This window comes from Corylus avellana, chromosome 2 (genome assembly GCF_965113065.1).
Source record: "Corylus avellana chromosome 2, dhCorAvel1.hap1.2, whole genome shotgun sequence".
NCBI lineage: Eukaryota > Viridiplantae > Streptophyta > Magnoliopsida > Fagales > Betulaceae > Corylus > Corylus avellana.
Genome location: NC_142491.1, coordinates 7598227 through 7616166, shown reverse-complemented (window position 1 = coordinate 7616166; position 17940 = coordinate 7598227). Strand labels below are relative to the sequence as shown.

The 17940-nt window shown below is 36.5% G+C and overlaps 2 protein-coding genes across 4 annotated transcripts; one reads left to right on the top strand and one right to left on the bottom strand.

The window, feature by feature from the left end:
- The first annotated feature begins 1982 nt into the window (after positions 1-1982).
- Positions 1983-7242, top strand: LOC132190615 (Gag-Pol polyprotein/retrotransposon). Of its 2 annotated transcripts, none has more exons than XM_059605655.2 (9): positions 1983-2106; positions 2189-2326; positions 2954-2987; positions 3077-3128; positions 4099-4194; positions 5887-5940; positions 6083-6148; positions 6822-6900; positions 6985-7242. In XM_059605655.2, the coding sequence occupies exons 1-9, from the start codon at positions 2050-2052 to the stop codon at positions 7060-7062; spliced, it is 654 nt and encodes a 217-aa protein (XP_059461638.1). In that variant the 5' UTR covers positions 1983-2049; the 3' UTR covers positions 7063-7242. The 2 variants fall into 2 exon arrangements, with proteins under 2 accessions (XP_059461638.1, XP_088369574.1); XM_088513448.1 differs by having other exon boundaries at positions 6805-6900; positions 6985-7074.
- Positions 7243-10519: 3277 nt separating this feature from the next.
- On the bottom strand, positions 10520-16437 carry SAC3C (SAC3/GANP/Nin1/mts3/eIF-3 p25 family). Of its 2 annotated transcripts, XM_059578057.2 has the most exons (8): positions 16120-16437; positions 15661-15761; positions 14225-14446; positions 12779-13000; positions 12588-12673; positions 12318-12414; positions 11232-11324; positions 10520-11140 (listed from the first exon to the last, which is right to left on the bottom strand). In XM_059578057.2, the coding sequence occupies exons 1-8, from the start codon at positions 16352-16354 to the stop codon at positions 10982-10984; spliced, it is 1215 nt and encodes a 404-aa protein (XP_059434040.2). In that variant the 5' UTR covers positions 16355-16437; the 3' UTR covers positions 10520-10981. The 2 variants fall into 2 exon arrangements, with proteins under 2 accessions (XP_059434040.2, XP_059434041.2); XM_059578058.2 differs by lacking the exon at positions 12779-13000.
- Between the last annotated feature and the right edge of the window lie 1503 nt (positions 16438-17940).

Sequence of the window (17940 nt, the reverse complement as noted above, 5' to 3'; positions counted from 1 at the left end):
CCAAAAGTCATAAAGTAGCCCTCAAACTACCAAACTATTGCATTTTGGCCACTCCGTTAGTTAAAACCGTCAGTCTGGACGGAAACTACAAAACGACGTTGTTTGGTTACGGGTAAGTTACAAAAATGCCCTTGTATGCATTTTTATTTTTATTTTTTAAGAATGAGCAAAACAGCGCCGTTTTGCTCCAAAAATGGTTCACTTACCCTAAGCAAAACGACGCCGTTTTGCTTAGGGTAAGTCATTAGAACTCAAAATCTCCCAACTCACGTAGCACAGGTCATCCCCCTCACGCACAGCCTTCGCCGATTGTCTCCCACGCACAGCTCCGATCATCTAGCCGATCGTGCTGGTCGTCCCCCTCACGCACAGGTTCCATCGTCCCGCAAAACCGAAAAAGCCACAAAACATTCCGTCCAAATAGCCCAATCGAATCATTTCTCAAAGCAAAGACCATGACAATACAGGGGATTCCAAATCCTAGACCCCAGCTAAGGTTATCTTGTACATAGCTCATTATCATTACTGTTACTCCGCTGCCCGCACATACACCAAAGTACCACCAATTGAAGAATGAACTTTTGGATCTACACTCGTCTGGATCTTGCCCATCAAACTGATCCACCCCAAAAGCCTGAACACAAGGCATGTGCCCCCTGCCCAACAGCTACTATATATAGAGATACAAAGAAGGATTAAATACTCCATACCCCCCCTGGGGTTTTCCAACTTTATTTTTTCCTCCCTGGGGTTTCATTTTTACCACAGGAGGTCCCTGTGGTTTTGATAAGTGACCAAGTTAGTCCATCCGTTAGTTGACCGTTAGTTGACTGTACGGACTGACACGTGGACCAATCAGACGTCGACACGTGGCACATATATTAATTTTTTAAATTTTTTTTAATTAAAAAAAATGTTTTTTTTTTAAAAAAATGTATTTAAAACAAAAAAAAGGGAAAAAACTGGGGGTGGCTCGGCAATTTGGGGGTGGCCCATCTGGCCGGATGGGGGTGGTCGAGCCACCCCCTGGGCGGCCACCCCCAAGGCTCCATGGGGGTGGCCGAGCCACCCCCAGTGGGTACTGGGGGTGGTTTCGGCCACCCCTTTGGGGCCGAAGGGGGTGGCCGAGCCACCCCCTGGTGCCCAGGGGGTGGCTCGGCCACCCCCATGGCCGGCCACCCCCAAATTGCCAAGGGGGTGGCTCGGCCACCCCCAGTTTTTTCCCTTTTTTTTTTTTTTTTTTTAAAAAAAAAAAATATTTTTTTTAAAATTTTAAAAAAAAAATACATTTTTTTTATTAAAAAAAAAATATAAAAATATGCCACGTGTCGACGTCTGATTGGTCCACGTGTCAGTCCTAACGGTCAACTAACGGATGGACTAACTTGGTCACTTATCAAAACCACAGGGACCTCCTGTGATAAAAATGAAACCCCAGGGGGGAAAAAATAAAGTTGGGAAACCCCAGGGGGGTATGGAGTATTTAACCCTACAAAGAATAAGATTTCTTGGAGCTGACTTGAAGAACCCAGTGTGATGGGGAAGACCGGCACGATCGGTTGGATGACCGGAGCTGTGTGTGGGAGATGATCGGCGAAGGCTGTGCATGAGGGGGACGACCTGTGCTGCGTGGGTTGGGAGATTTTGAGTTTTAATGACTTACCCTAAGCAAAACAGCACCGTTTTGCTTAGGGTAAGTGAACCCTTTTTGGAGCAAAACGGCTCCTTAAAAAAAAAAAAAGTACATACAAGGGCATTTTTGTAACTTACCCGTAACCAAACGACGTCGTTTTGTAATTTTCATCCAGACTGACGATTTTGACTAACAGAGTGGCCAAAATGCAATAGTTTGGTAGTTTGGGCGACTACTTTATGACTTTTGGAACATCAAAGAGTTAAATCGAAAACGACCGATAGTTTGGGAGGCTTTTTTATATTTTTCCCAAGAAAAAAAGAAAGGCTTAGAAATTAAATGCTTCTCCTCCAGGCTCCAGCCTAATAAACCTTTTATCTGCACAAAAGATTTCTCTCTCTCTCTCTCTCCACCTCATGTCTGTTTCACTCAAGCTCAACGGTCACCCTCTACCCGTTTTTCATCATCACCTGGTAATTCTAACCATTTTTTTTTTCCTTTCTTTATTTCCAATTACTCCCTCTTGTATAATTTTTCTTTCTTCTGGGTTTTAAGGGCTTCGATGAATTCTCGTCCGCGAACATTCCCAGAGTTTTTTCCAGGCCCTATTGCTCACACCAATTCAACAACTCCTCAGTTAATCTGAGCCGTAATCGACGACCCAGAGTCCGCTCAATTGACGGCGACAACAGTGTGAGCATTCCACTCTTCGTCTTCATTTTTTTTTTCCTTCGATTTTCATCACGTGGTACAGTTTTGTTAAGAAAATTTTGACTGTGTGCTAATGGTTTCACGAATTATTGTTTGTTTTGCTGAATTTACACGCGGCCCGATTATAAAGTTATCGCTTTTGATTGTTTTGATATTTATGAGGCATTGATTTTTGAGACTTTGTTGTATAATATTTGCCATTTTCTGTGTGATGCCTAATTGGTTTAAATTTCTTGTAATATTATTATGTTTATTGCAATTATCACTAAAATCGTGTAAAGGAGTTACGTTTTTTGTTAATTCTATTGAGGAATTGATGTTTTGAGAGTTTCTTTGTATACATTGCATTTTAAGTGCTGTATAGCCTATTGCATTTCCATTTTCTATGTCTCAGCCTGAGTGGTTTCATTCGGGTTAGAATTTAATGTAATGCAATTTATATTTTATCATTGCAATTATCGCTAAAATATGCGTAACGGAGTTAAGTAGTGTGGTAATTCTATTATTCTATCATGAGTTTCTATTCTTGTGAAGTTTTTACTGAAATCTATTCTGATTTTTCATTTTGTTCCCCTTTTTTTTTTTTTTTTTGTGTGTGTGTGTGGTTAGGGTTATGGTATGTCGGATGCTCCGAACCACAAAGGTGATTGACATTTTCAACTAAATTAAGTGGAAACAGATATATTACAAATTGAATCTTGAAAAGTTTACACCTTTGCGTGTCTTTTTTAGGTTCTGCAGAGAAGAATGAAAGTAGTCGAGGAGGATCGCTCACGTCCAATGAGTACTTACTACTTGCCTTTCGATATTTTTGGGTCAATATGCTAAAGACTACTGGTTTTTGTTAATGACATGATGATGGTGAGTCTATTGTGTTCTGGGTCCCAATTGATCTAACTTCATGACTTGAGTACAAAGTTTAACCGCTATGGCATTATCAATGTGGTAGAAGGCAAATGTCCCAAGAGGTTTTCCAGTTACTTTATGGGACAGAGCGCATGCTGGAATTTTCAAATCAAACTAATAACTATTCATTGAGAGCCATAACCCCAAGTTCAATTAGTTGGGGACTACGCCTTATGAAGCGGATATCACTAGTTTAAATCTCCCGTTTCCTTTCCCCTTGGGGCCAATTACTTATTAGAAAAAAAAGCTATTCATTGAGAGTCATATATCTTAGATGTTATTCTTTGAAGTCTTGTTGTTGACAAGACATTATAAATAACTTATAAAAAACAAAGACAAGATGTTACTATTGAATGACTGCCCCCGTCATGTTCAAATTCTTCAAAATCTTTTAGGTCTCTTAGCTATGGTAATCCCATTGATTTAAGTGGTTTTCCATGTCGGTCACTTAAAAAAAACAAAATAAAAAGAAAGCCATTTAAAACATGCCAAGTTAGCTGGTGTGAAATGGGTAATGAAGAGTAGCATCACTCTTCTTTTTTCACTGCTGTAGAGTTCTATGGATCTCTCATCCTTGCCTTTCGTTTTTCATTCTCTTTTGCTTATCAAAAGGGAAATCTTTCTCTCTCTCTCAAGGTTTCTTCTTCTTCTTCTTCTTTTTTTTTTTTTTTTTTGAACAATGAACATTAGAATAAACAAAAAGCCAAAAAGAAGGGAAAAAGGAAAAGAAGAAGAAAAAGAAGAGAAATGAATGCGTATTTGGATGCATGTCCAATTACTTTGGTTTCTTTGTGATGTGATGTGTTTACTCAATGCTAGAGCTTATTCTTGTTTGTTCAATTTGGCAGGATGTTGATGAGATTAAAGAGATATGGAATTTCAGGAATATTGTCCTATGGCCTATTGAATACTGCCTACTATCTTACAGCGTTTCTCTTGGTTTGGTTAGTGAAATTATGATTTTCATGTGAATTGTTATTATCTTGCCAATTTCTTTTGGTGTACACATTAACATCAGAAGAAACATAATGCATAAATGCTATTCATTACCTTGGCTATTATTTTTGTGTGAAGCCATCACCTTGGCTAGGTTGGACTTCCAACATCCTGCCGTAAAAATAACATGGGAACTCTTCTATGTCTAGCTACAAGTTGTTAGTTTTGGCATTTTTGTATATGCAAATGCCTCCAAAATAATTATTTAAAATATTAACATTTAGTCAAATTCGGTTGCTTATACTTTATGACAAAGTTCCATTGTTGAACTCTAATTGCTTGTTATTTTCTTTAGGGTAGATTATACTAACCTCGCTCATGGTTTGTGAAAAATGGTTTTGATCCCAAAACCGATCGCCTAGAGGGAGTGAATAGGTGATGTGCAACAGTGAACACCAATTAAAAATTCTGTGTAGTGCAATATAATAAGATATTAAACCATCGAAAACATTATCAAGACAATCATATAATCAACACAAATTTTTGTTGGCGAAGTGAAACCTTTGAAGAACTCTTCAAAGGTAAAACATTTCAGGGTAGCTAAACTCAGGAAATCTGTTCACTATAGAAGAATGAGAAATTACAAGAAGTTCATACTCACAAAACCTTTGTAGACAACACACTCTTGTATTAGACAACCAATCTACTTGCCCGCTACCATAATAGTTCTCCTAGAACTTCTAGACAATTATTCTACTTGATCTCCTTAATCAGAACTCCAATTAGATTGAAGGTTTGTTGATTGGTGAACGTGTGGCTTGAAACAACAACTCTAAGAGAGAAACAATAAAGCTCACAACATAAATCTCTCTTTGCACACAAACAATGAAACAAAGGCTAAACTCTCTGTAATGAACAACTTCAGCAAGGAAAACTTGGTGCTTAGTAACCGTTATAAAGAACAAGAGCCAAAACCCTAAGCTGGACTTTGAAGAAGGCTTGAGTTTATGCAATTTCACATAGTGGCGTAAGGACGCATAAGTGATCTCATCAGGATGCCTCTAGGATTTCATCGAGGAACAACAGTGTAATAACAAAGCCATCAAGACGGGTTGCTGGCGGATTTGCTGATGGCACTCTCCAGAAGTCCTCGCATTAGGATATCTTGTTGATGACCTTGCTGACGACAAATTTGGTTAGTCACTTGAACCAGCCATGTCAGAATGGCTTGCTAACGCCATTGTTGATGGAGCTCTTAGTGGCTATGTGAAACTATCTTGTCAGGATGGCTAGCTAACGCCTTTGCTGACGAGGCTCTCAAGTAGCTTTCTTAGGTGACCATGTCAAGACGCATTTGCAGCCCAAAAAGAATTTTCTTTTAGGCACTATACTCGCTTGCTATCTAATGTATCATCATCAAAAACATAATAATAAAGAAAAGGACGGAAGAAATAAAATAAAGGAATGCACCGCAATCCAAATTTCTTATATTTAAAGAATAAATGCTACTTAATTTACAAATTAAATGGTGATTCAAGATTCATATGGTGACAAGCAATATTTGGAATAGCAATGTTTTTGAAAAATTAATTGTAAAATGTACAGGGAAGATGCCTCACTTCTTTCATTTGTATTCTACAGTACTCAGAAGGTATTCTGCATATACTACATCATAACTTCAACCTATTCTTGCTTTTTAGGTTTTATGTTGCTCCTGCCCCTGGAAGGATGGGATATCTTGCAGCAGCTGAAAGGTGACTACTATTATATTAATATTTTTCTAAAGCATAAATGGACTAATATATAATATTTTATGAAGCATAAAGGATCTGAAAAATTTTACGCTTGTCTCAAAAGAGTTCAATAAATGATTTGAAATTTTTTGGTAATTTTCAGATTCCTCAAAGTAATGGCCATGGTGTGGGCTGGAAGCCAAGTTACTAAGCTTGTAAGAGTTGGCGGGTGAGCTGCTAGAACTCAAAATTTTCTTCCTTAATTTAGTTATTTAACCATGATGTTTCTACATTCTTGAAAAAGCAAGACTTGCTGAAAGTTTGTTGAGATGTCAAATCCAGCCGGTTCAATTAATGAAAATAACTCATTTGAACTATGGATCGAACTTTTGAGTTTTGCTATTAATTTTCATTCTGTATTGTATATTGTGGCTGAATTTCTTGAAGTTATAATCGCCAAACCGTACTTGTACTTGAAAAGTACAATGGCACTATAAGGGGGTAGAAAATGGGAAAATCACCTAGTAATGAAGTGTTAAATCTATATCTGGTGCTGTTGACATGCATTATTTCTTTTATGTAACTGAACAGATCATCTTAGCCGTAGTTCCCATCTTAAAAAGCGTGAGACAGTATAGTTATACGATAATTCCTGGTGTTTTTTGTTATTTTAGGTTGTATTATTGCTGGGAACATTGTTTGAAAATTTCAAAATTCCTTCTTTTGATGCTGGCATATTGTTTTCAATCTTGTCAAATTTTCATTCCATCTAATATTTATAATGATATTGCTAAACTGCTAGTTTTATTTAAATCCCATTACACCCATTCTGATTGTGTAAAAGTTATTTTTGCTGTTAAATACAACAACCTTTTGATTCTACAGAGGTGGTCCTTATGCAGGGCGCTTGCTCTTGCACCTTTTGTTGACAGAGGGTTGTCATGGTTCACTGTCAAATTAAAGTTCGAGTCTCAAGGGAAGGTATGCATTATGCAACACTAGAAATATCAATAAATTCTTAGTGTTGTTCAATTATGAGTATCTCATTCCTTTAACTGTCTCCAGGCTTTCATGGCGATTGTTGGGTTTTGTGTTGGACTGGCTATCATGCTATTTGTGGTTTTGACAATGCTTTGGGCCTAGAGCAATTCCTGTTGTTTGTTCTCACTTGTCTAGGTGGACAGAACTGATCATGAAAAAGAAAAAAAGAAAAAGAAATAAAAGGTGCATTTGTTGGGAACGAAGAACAAATGCACCAAAATGGTAACTTATGATCTTGTCTTTGCATGATCAATGAGTAACTTATATACTATTGCATTTTCATTTTTCAACTTTGTATAAAATAATTTAACAATATTCAATGAGTAATGCTATATAATATATATACTGCATTTCTATCTCTTCCCTAATCTACTAGACTGATGTGGTAGTATTTATCACCTTTTAGATTTTTTTTTTTTTTTTTTTTTTTTAGTAAAGACTGATCCAAAAGTTGATGGATACTACCAGATTAGTCCAATGGAATGAGAGTCGAATGGGACTAGGGTGTAGTATATAACATTACTCATATTCAATATTTCTATTGCTGAAATTTACTAAAACGAGAATTTTGTTGATCCACTTCAAATGGAATTCCTCAATTTTGTCGTTTTTATAGCAATCTCTACATATTTATCATAGAAAACTAGATTAAAAAAAGAAGTGTAACTATCTTTTTTCGGTAAGTGGTTCAGTGAAATATAATCGCAACCGTCATTGGTTATGATAATGTTAAGAAATTGTTTGGTATCAACTTAGTCATTTGAATTACTAATTAAATGTTACATAAACAAGAAAAAAAGTTGTATTGAATATCTTGTCCTGATTTATGTAATTTCTGTAATCTTGTGATCATATTGATTTGCTGTAAATCAATGTAATAGTCATTGACTCATGGTATTGCTGTTTTGTACTATCCAAGGCTTTCATTTAGTTTTGCATGGGCTATTAATAATAAAAATAAAGCACTATAAAAACAAATGACATGTTTTTTCAGCCAAATTTGACAACCCAATAAAGTCCTAGAATGCGTCACAACTAGAGCTGGGCGTCGGTCGGTGTTGGTAGAAAAATTTTTGTTTTGCCAAAATGTCGGTAAAGTCGGAAATCTCACCGACTTATTCCGCCAAATTTTTGTCTCGACATCGATAAACGGTTGGTAAAGTCAGTATGTGAAAGAATTCAAAATTATCGGCGAAGTCGGTTGGTAGGTGGTCGGTAAAGTCGGTTCGGTTAACAAATTTTATTTTGCCTACAGAATCGAATTTGTTGAAAGAAAAAAAAATGTTTTGCCTACCGCCCATTGGTTAATCGGTGTCGGTAGAAGTCGGTTGGCTATCAGTCGGTAGGCGATCGAAAGTTGGTAGGCGGTGAATTTGCCCAGGCCTAATCACAACCATAAATTTACAACGATTAAGGACTCACAATGTGATAGAAGATAAAATGATAGAGCGATTGTCTGAATTTAGGCAGTGAAGAAATTATAAATCATAACATATAAATTCCCAGGGATCACTGAAAATTATAAATCATAATAAAATATAAATTTCATAATCTATGTTGGCATCGGATTATTCTGAGCCTCATATCCAAGTAAGATGTCACATTTGGTTGCCCCTTTCTACTTTTTTCTGCACAAAAAAAAAAGAAGAAAAAACAAAAGATCATTTATTCTTGAAAGTACAATAATCAAAATGAATTGTCCAAAAATTAAGGAATCTTGCATATAGTAAGATGAAGAGAAACACTAAGAGAAACCGTAGCATTTTTTTATTAAATATCTGCATAATCGTCTTTTGAGAGAGAGAAAGAGAGAAATTAATTACCAAATCTAAAGCTGTCTGGAACTCATGATTTATTGAAATGCCTAAGAAGTTTTTCGAGATGCTCTTGTTGAACTCGACTTTTGGGATCTTCTTGATAGGTTTGGGGGGTTTCTTGTTTTGCTCTAAATAAATAAATAATAATAAAATAAATTAAAAATTGCATGAGGTGGCCAGCCACCCCATTTTGGCCCCCAAATCCCTTGCGGGTGGCCGGCCACCCCATGTCGGCCGCAGAGGGTGGCTCCTGGGGGTGACTCAACCACCCCAAGGCCAAAGGGGGTGGTTTGGCCACCCCCAGAGGGGCCGTAGGGGCCACCCCCCATGGCCTCTAGGGGTGGCCGAGCCACCCTTAAGGGCTTTGGGGGTGGTTTCGGCCTCCCCCTTTTTGGCTCTTGGGGATGGTTCGGTTACTCCCAAACTGGCCTTGGGGGTGGCTATTGGCCAAAATGGGGTGGCCGGCCACCCCCATTAATTTTTATTTTTTTTAGTTTAGTTTTTTTTATTATTTTTTTTAATTACTTTTAATTTTTAGGACACATGGCATATTTTGGGAGTGACACGTGGCAAATCGTTAATTTTCTCTCACAAAAGCTAAATGAGGTATCGATTTTGTCTTTTTTCATAAGTCAGGTACCATTTTTGACTGTTTTAGAAACCTAGGGGGGAAAATAAAAAAAGTGCAAACTAAGGTACCAAAAAAGTACTTAACCCTATTTTTTAATAAAATTATTATTTGAAGGGCTCAATTAAAAATCAAGAAAAACTTAGGGTTTTAAAAAGAGGAAGAAAAAAAAAACACGCCTAAAGAGTTATCTGTAAAGAAGCATTTACACCAGAGTTTATGTTAATGTTATGTATTTCTTAATGATATTGTTAAAACTCTATTTTTATTTTTATCCATTTTAATTGAGTGAAACCTTCTTTTTTCTGTTAGAATATATATAACAGCCTTTTCATTCTATTGAGGAGTTTCTTCTGCAGGACCTTATATTTTAGTGGTTAATAGACAAAAATTTAAGGTAAAGTCTTAGGGCCTGATATTTCAACAAATTCTTAATAATGCTAATTCTTCTTGGGTGTTTAGATGTATCTTTGGTAGTCTTTCTGAGCATCTTTGGTAGTGTCCTCTTGTTAGGTCAATTTTGATTGTAGTAAAATGTTGGTTTTTTTCACTAGAAATTCAGTCGGCCCACCAAAAAGTGGTAGCGGGACAAACTTGCCGTGGGCAGGCCCTAGGTTGACTAGGACAAGTGAGCCCTACAACTCCCCTCTCTGTAAACTCCTTGAATTTCATTAAAATTCGAACCACCTAATTTCAAGTGATCCTGATTCTGATGATACTTGTTTAGCCATGAAATTGAGCTGTATGCACCATAGACAAGGAATGTAACAAGAAAGTTGATAGTTCTAAGACAGTCTAGGTTATTTTGCATCCATTTCACTCAATGAACTTGTGCCAAGAAATTCTATTATTTCATTTGCATTCAATGCCTGGCATGAATTCTTTGCTTGCAAACTCAGGTAAACTCTCTCCTCTTCACTCTTTTCTCACATGCCTAAACTGTGAATTACCATGATTATCATTTATACAACTGAAAAAAAAAAAGAAAAACAAACAAACAAACACCTTGGTGATTAGATGAATTATTACTTCTAAGAACAACACCCACTTAGGATCAGAGGTGAGAGACATGAACATGCCTACAAATACTGGAACTTTTGAAATAATTGACAGGTTGAGAAGTTAAATTGCATTGGTGGGCCAAAATAAGAAGCCATCCGTACAATTGTACAAATTTTCTACAACCAGAACAATTTACAATAGGCATCTTCTACCCTCAAATACTGCTTAGACTAAAAATGAAATTCTTGAAGTGAAAGTTGATTGAAACATCTACTTTTAATGGAAACAACAATCGAATTACAACACCCAATAATTATTGTTAACAGTCAGAGCAAATATACAGAAACCATGTAGCAGTCCAGCCATGAGTGCATGCTAATTCACCCCTTCTTCAGTGTGCAAAATTATCTGTTCTATCTTGCTCGACTCTTGGATTATCTTATTTTGGCCCATGCCAAACGATACTCTCAAATTGCATACACAGACACACATATCCATTAATCTATAGCCAAAGGGGTGAAGGATGGTGTTCTCTGAAAGCTCAACCCAACAAACAAAAAGAAATCTCTTCAAGTTATCTCTCCAACGGTTGCAAACCTGAAAAGCTGCAGCTCTGAAACCCTCCCTTGGGACAACAAAAAGTTGTTTGCTTGGTGGGTAACAACTTATTTCCTGCTTCGTCTGTGTTCGTTTCAAGACCACAAGCATTGCAAAATGATACCAAATCTGATTCCTAAAAGAATCAAATGGAGCTTTTAAAACTCTCTACATTTTACACATTCAAACAATGAAAAACAGCAAAATCCATTTAATAAAAATTGTACCTTCATCATCAAGAGTTTGCATAGGTGTGCCAGTGGATATGGATGAAGCTTGTACCCACCATTATTGATACATGACAAAGCCAGTGCTCGTACCTTTTATGGTCAGCGACAGAAGCAAGAGATAGATAGTCTCAATATTTTTATTGAAGTATGCAAAAATATAATTCTGGAAGTACACCAAAGAGAGAGTTGAAAGCAACTTCTACCCCGCATCAACAAAAATAAATTTATGAATAAAATTGAAAAAGAGCCAAATAACAGAATGGAAGACATCCCCACCCCAAAAAGGAAACAAGAAAAAGAAAAACAACTAGCTTCTTTCCAAAATAAGTGTCTTGCTTTCCTGTTTGGAATGTCCCAAGACAAGCCTCCACTTTCAGAAGTAAAATCATTTCCTACTACTTTTTTCTATACACCCCCAACCTAAAAAAAAAGAAAAAAAAGAAAAAAAAGAGAGAAAAAAGAATACCCTCATTAAGAGATTCTAGGGGTGTTCAAAATACCCGCAAGACCAACCTGACCGAACTCGATCATGTGTGGCCGGTATTTCAGCTGGTTCAGTCTGGGGTCGAGTGATTTTGAGACTTCGACTTTTTTCAGTTTGGGGGACGGTTTTCAAACTTTGAACCAACCCCAAGTTGTGTCCTCGACTTGAATCAACTTTGCTTATTTTGTGGTAATGTGTCAAAAAGTATGCTATGTGCCGCGTCCTTAATTAATGGTGAAAAGTCTTGAATCAGGAGTCAAGTGTTGACTAAGAAGCTTTACACTTGTTGCAAAGTTAATAATGTCCTTTTGATTTAAATGAAAATGTCCTTGTAGTGTCTTAGCTGTCCTTGTAATGGAAGAGTATCTAGTAAGACGTGAGTCTTGTATTTAGTGGGTAAGAACTTAGAAAGTTGTGGGTCATGTATGAAGTGGGTAGCCTAACGTCTACTTCAGAAAAGGACTACATTGATGTAATACTTTGTCAAAGAGTGTATAAATAGTGCAGTGCTGTTGAAACTGATAGCTGTAGTTACCAAAGATCCAAGATACTAAAATGCCAGAAAGAAAGGTCAGGAAAAAACTGATATATACAATTACCTCACTGATATAGGGTTCAATGATACAATACTGTAGATAGGATGCCTCAGCTGCAGCACTTAGAAGGAAACGCTTATAATTTCCAATTCGGAAAAAGCTGTTACAAAACAGAGACAATCTTTTAGTTTCCAGTAACTCATATTATAAATGAATACGATATAGAAGATCATAAGACAACTAAAAATACAAAAAGAGCCTCCTAAACATGTTAATTTTAACTAACCAACACTCATGAAGCAAATGAAACCATTGAAAAATTATGGAAAATACCGCAAGATTCTCCGAGCAAAACACATTTCCTTTGACTTGATTATTGGAATGGGCACATGACGAAACCACAAAGAAAGTGATTCTCCCTGTGGATCAGAAATAGCTATATTTCACGTATTTACGACTCAGCACAAAGCTGAAATTAAGAATGAACAAAATGAATTAACCACACCAATGAAGCAGAGATCAACCGTTGGTTGGCTGTTAGAACCAAGATGAAGAAGTACATAAAATGAATGGAACTCGGCTTCATTCTCATAAATAGAATCGGAACATCGATTTGCATCGTACAGATTAAATAGAGATGTTAGAGCCTTCGCAAGCTGCTCCATGTTAAGGTAGTGCACTGAAGAAATATTTGGGTCGCTACTACAACTTCGTAGCTTATGAAGAGAAATGACATGAAATTTAACCTGTGTGATAACGCATAGCAGGAATTAATGCAGAAAGCTTTAGAATGATTCCATGGTTTCAAGATCCCAACAAAAAAATTATGATTTTGATACAGTTTTCCTGCAAAGCCATGTAGAAAAGATGCATTCCATGTTTTGAAGTTTCAATTACAGTGAAGGGTATCAAGTGTGCTAATATGTAAATATGCGCATGCCAGAAGTTAAAAAATAAAAGCTGCTTTTCTGGTCATCTGCCTAGGGCAACTTGGCAAGAAAGTTAAATTAATCTAGGAACTTTCAAAGCTTTATAATTAAAAATAAAAAAAAACACTATGACCACATCTGGGGATGCAAGGAAGATACAGAAATTGACCTCAAAAGGGGAGAGAGAGAGAGAGAGGTTACTGAAATTTGTCACTGGTGCTACAGTAGAAACTACAGTAAGTGAACATCAGAATTCATATCCTTTACTAGTTGAGCTAAATCAGCATGGGTATATGAAACTGACTTATTCAATAACATTTTTTTTGTTCAACTCCATACCTTCAGCAGCATGACTTTCATAACTTAAGTCAGCTGCCCCCCCAGGCCCTCTCCCAATCCTCTATTCCATTACAGTCCCCTGTTTCCCTCCAAAAAGACGACAATGGCACCCCTCCCCTGACCACGCCTCAGTATGATCCAACCAAATTCCATTATGTATCAATCTCTAGATGGAAACTAGGGAACAATGATGCTATTCATTCTCTTTTGATAAATACAAGCATTTCTTCTTTATAATGTAACATCCTAGTTGAAAAACTTGCCTAATGTAACGTCATCTATTTGGGACCAACAAATAGGTCCCAAATGCTACTAAGTACCGGTTTGGTTTATGGAAGTATGTTCTATATCAAGCAATAGCATCAAGGAACCAGTGAGTTTTCAACTCTCAAGCTTACCTCCACCTTGATCTTACACAGGAGGAAGCATCATTTGAACTAGAGCTGATTGGCTTCAATGGCATTTCATAAAATGATAAAATGACAACATCATCTTAAACTGAATAGCTTTTTCATGTCTATTATGAGATAAATGAATTTCTTGCACAATAACATAGATTGAAAAGGTTTAGAAAAGAAAAACACTAATGTTTTGGTCAATGAGAAATCATGTTTAGAGAAGGAATATGCTAACGTTGAATGGCTTATGACAAGGATGAAGAAGAGGTAGACAATTGAAAGGCTTTCTCCAAGATAAACATACCATTTTCTCATACATGTAAATTGCTTTATCATTGACAATATTCTGCATGCTCAGATCTTGCCTTATTGACCTTGTCCTATCGAAAATGAAGTCATGAACCACTTGAAAAGGATATTCTGTAGAGTCCGACAAGCTTAAAAGGTAGTCTAATGTGTCTTCCAATACTGGAAGAGGTCGCATATCTGATGCTTGCACATCTCTGATGGATATAGTTCTGCAAAACTAGTGAGAGGAAAGGAGGGTGAATATTTTTCTTCAATCAACTACATGTGCGCCCACACACACAATGGAAATTATAAACATCAAATGGCAATGTGGCCAAAAAGATAATTCCACCAAATTAAACCTCTATATTATCATGCATCAAAGACGTCTTTATCTGAAAAATGAGGTTTCAAAGAGAGACTCGGTGAAATAGACGTGCTTGTGATATTATACCATATGAGATATTCAAGTAGATAGACGAAATTGAACAAAAAAAGGGTCATGATGCCTAGCATCAACTTAACAAAAATTGGAAACCATTATTCTGCTTCAATAAATACTACACACATAACTAAAATGTGATCAAGCTGTTGCAACCAATATAGAAATAATATATGAGATAACCAAGTATCAACAATGAAGGAGACACAAAAAAACCAGCTCTTCATAAAAGATCAAAAGAAACATTGGACATTACATATGAAAAACTAAAGACTCTTCAGGAAGGACTGCTTTGAAAAATAGGCTCCAGCCATGTGATAATGAAAAAAAAACGAAGACAGATGAGATGAGGCTGATTTCCAGGCCACTCACTACTAAGCAAAGACATAAACAGAAACAAGGAAATCTTGGTCAAGTGACTCCATTTTAGCACGCCCCAATTTCAATTGCATGACTTCATCTTTCATAGGATCAATTAAAACAACAATTAAATTAACTGGAGCAATGCAAATAGCATAACTTGAACAGCATATTGAGGCTGCCCATCAACTCAAGTCTTAATAGAAAGAAACATGATTGAGGCAGAGCCTCAAATAACGTATCGAAACATACATTTTGAAAGTAGGGAGGAGGCAAAACAGTGCACAATAAACTTTAATGATAATGCGTCTATTTTTAAAATATTGATTAAGCGATTAAATTCACAATTTCCTTTCCTACCAGTTTAAGTTTTTAAGATAACAACTAATAATTTATCATAGTACCAAAGCATGTGGTTTTGAATTCGAACCCCACTCTTCACTCTACCTCCCATTCAAAGTTAAAATTTCCAGTTAAAATTCTACTTGTATCTAAAGTTTCATTTCCTACTAGTTTAAGTGTTGGGACAACCGGTAATCTATTAATCTGACACAACGAAATCCGTTCCAAAGCAATGCCATTAAAGCATGTAAATACATATTTCAGGAGGAAAATATCAACATTTTTAAAGACAAACACAAAGATCTTACCTTTTTGACAGCAAGATCAGGAGACGTTTTTCTAGGATTCCCATCCAGCCTCTCAAACACAGCTAAATCTCGTAGACGCTCCCGTTGGGCCCTTTCACCCGCTAATATCACAATGATCAACGCATAAATTCCACTATAATCCTTGTCACAAAGAGTAGCAAAATGACTATGAATCATAGATTAGAATCTTCCATATTTTCCTGTATAACTTCAAAGCAAATTTCTTAAAACCCCCCATCATATTTTTCCATCCCACCCTTTATCAAATAGTATCTTAATTCTACTTAATTCATCATATATCCTTAAGTTGTATACTGAAGTAACAAAATCTGAACCATTCGATTAGAACTTAAGAACCCACCATAAAATTACATAAGAAAACCAAGACTTAGTGAAATGCAGTGGCAGCAGGACCAAAATTAAAAATTAAAAAATAAATAAATAAATAAAAAAAAGTACCTGGGCACATAAAGGGGCAAGTGCCAACTAAGGGGGGACGATTGGAAGGGTTGTCCACGTCTCGGTCTTCTTGACCAGCTCTTCTGGGTTTAGCAAGGCCAGGGGCATCGCGGTTTGTGCTTGGAGATTTGGAATTTTGGGTCGGATTAGAAGGGAATCTTCTGTATGACTGCGAACGCGTCGAAGATGAAGATGAAGAGGAAGGGTTTGGACGTTGACGCCGGCTCCTCTCCATTGCTTACAGGCTTACAGCTTGCTCTTCCTTTTCGGCATGGCTCTTTCGTCTTTAAAAACAAAGGAGAAAAAGTTTTTGGTTCTTTGCTTTTAATCTGTTGAGTTGATTTTCGGTGCCGCATCATCTCTTAAGTCTCAAGTTTTTCAGTGCCACATCATCTCAAGTCAAAAGTTTATTGTGTCTTTATCATTTTTCTTTTGAATTTATGATTTAAAAAAGTGCAATTTAATTTAAAAATAGCGACATGAAATGTGTAATTTGAGCTTGGTTGTCCCCATCTCGCCTATTTTTGATTTTCGGTGTCACATCATCTCAAGTCGTAAGTTTTTCGGTGCCACTTCATCTCAAGTCAAAAGTTTATTGCATCTTTTTGAATTTATAATTTCAAAAAGTGCGAATTAAAAATAACGACATACAAATGTGTAATTTGAGCTTGGTTGTTCCCATCTCGCTTATTTCTACCGCAATCAATAAGGCTATTAAGTAGCTTGCACCTTAATAGTAAAGACATATCATCATAGTAAATTTAACTTTAAGGATAAATGCAAAATTGGTTCTTGTAGTTGGCCTAATTTATAAATTACTCTCTGTGGTTTAAAAAATAATTTATAGGTCCCTAGGGTAGGCCAAAATAACATTTTACTCCCTGAACTCATTTCCCGTTAAATGACTTTACAGAAGCCGTTTCATTGCCACCTCACACCCAATAAAAATAAGACACGTATTCTTTTTTATTTATGCTTTTAAAAAATGACAAATAAGTTTTTCCACGTCATTTTGAGGCTTCAGCACACACTCCACGTCAAATTAAATAAACATAATCCCTTTATATCCCTCTAAAAAAATGTAGTTTTTGTTTTTAATAGGTATGAGCATAATCCCAATGACGAACACCAGTATTTCTAATGTAAGAAGATAATGTTTTATATAAGGCATAGTTATCTTGTAGGTCTACTCGACATATTACTCATTTTCAGCATGGTTGGCATTGTTCCGAATAAGCTATAATATAACACCGGTGCCTCGGATATTGTACGCTACCGTCCATAATACTAGCAGCCTGACTGAGTCCGAATTCGAGTGGCTCATACTACTAATGATGTACGTCATGTAACGACCCGCCAATCAAACATAGTTGCGCCGATCATGAACAACCATTAGATTGAATGCACATATAAACACACATACATTTAACCATAGAGTCAAGTCTATATAATAAGCTCATGGCCATTATACAACACGTACCGGTGTACCATGTCATACGATGCATATCATTAATCAATTATTAAATCATTTACCTAGTTAAATAAGAAATAGAAGGCTCATAACATAAGTGTACTAGGACAACTAACACATCGCATGTTTTTAGTGAAAACAGTTTTAAGTATTGACTTACCTTATCTGCTCATCCTCAGATTCTGACATCTCAGCTCTCCTGGCTACTGTGAAGCATTATCTAATGTCATTCATAATATCTCGAGAACCTACATCATGCATCCAATGTTAAACCATCAATAAAACCCTAATTAGACAATTTTGGACACTACCGAACATTCGGTCACCAAGGGTCGAACATTCGATGAGTA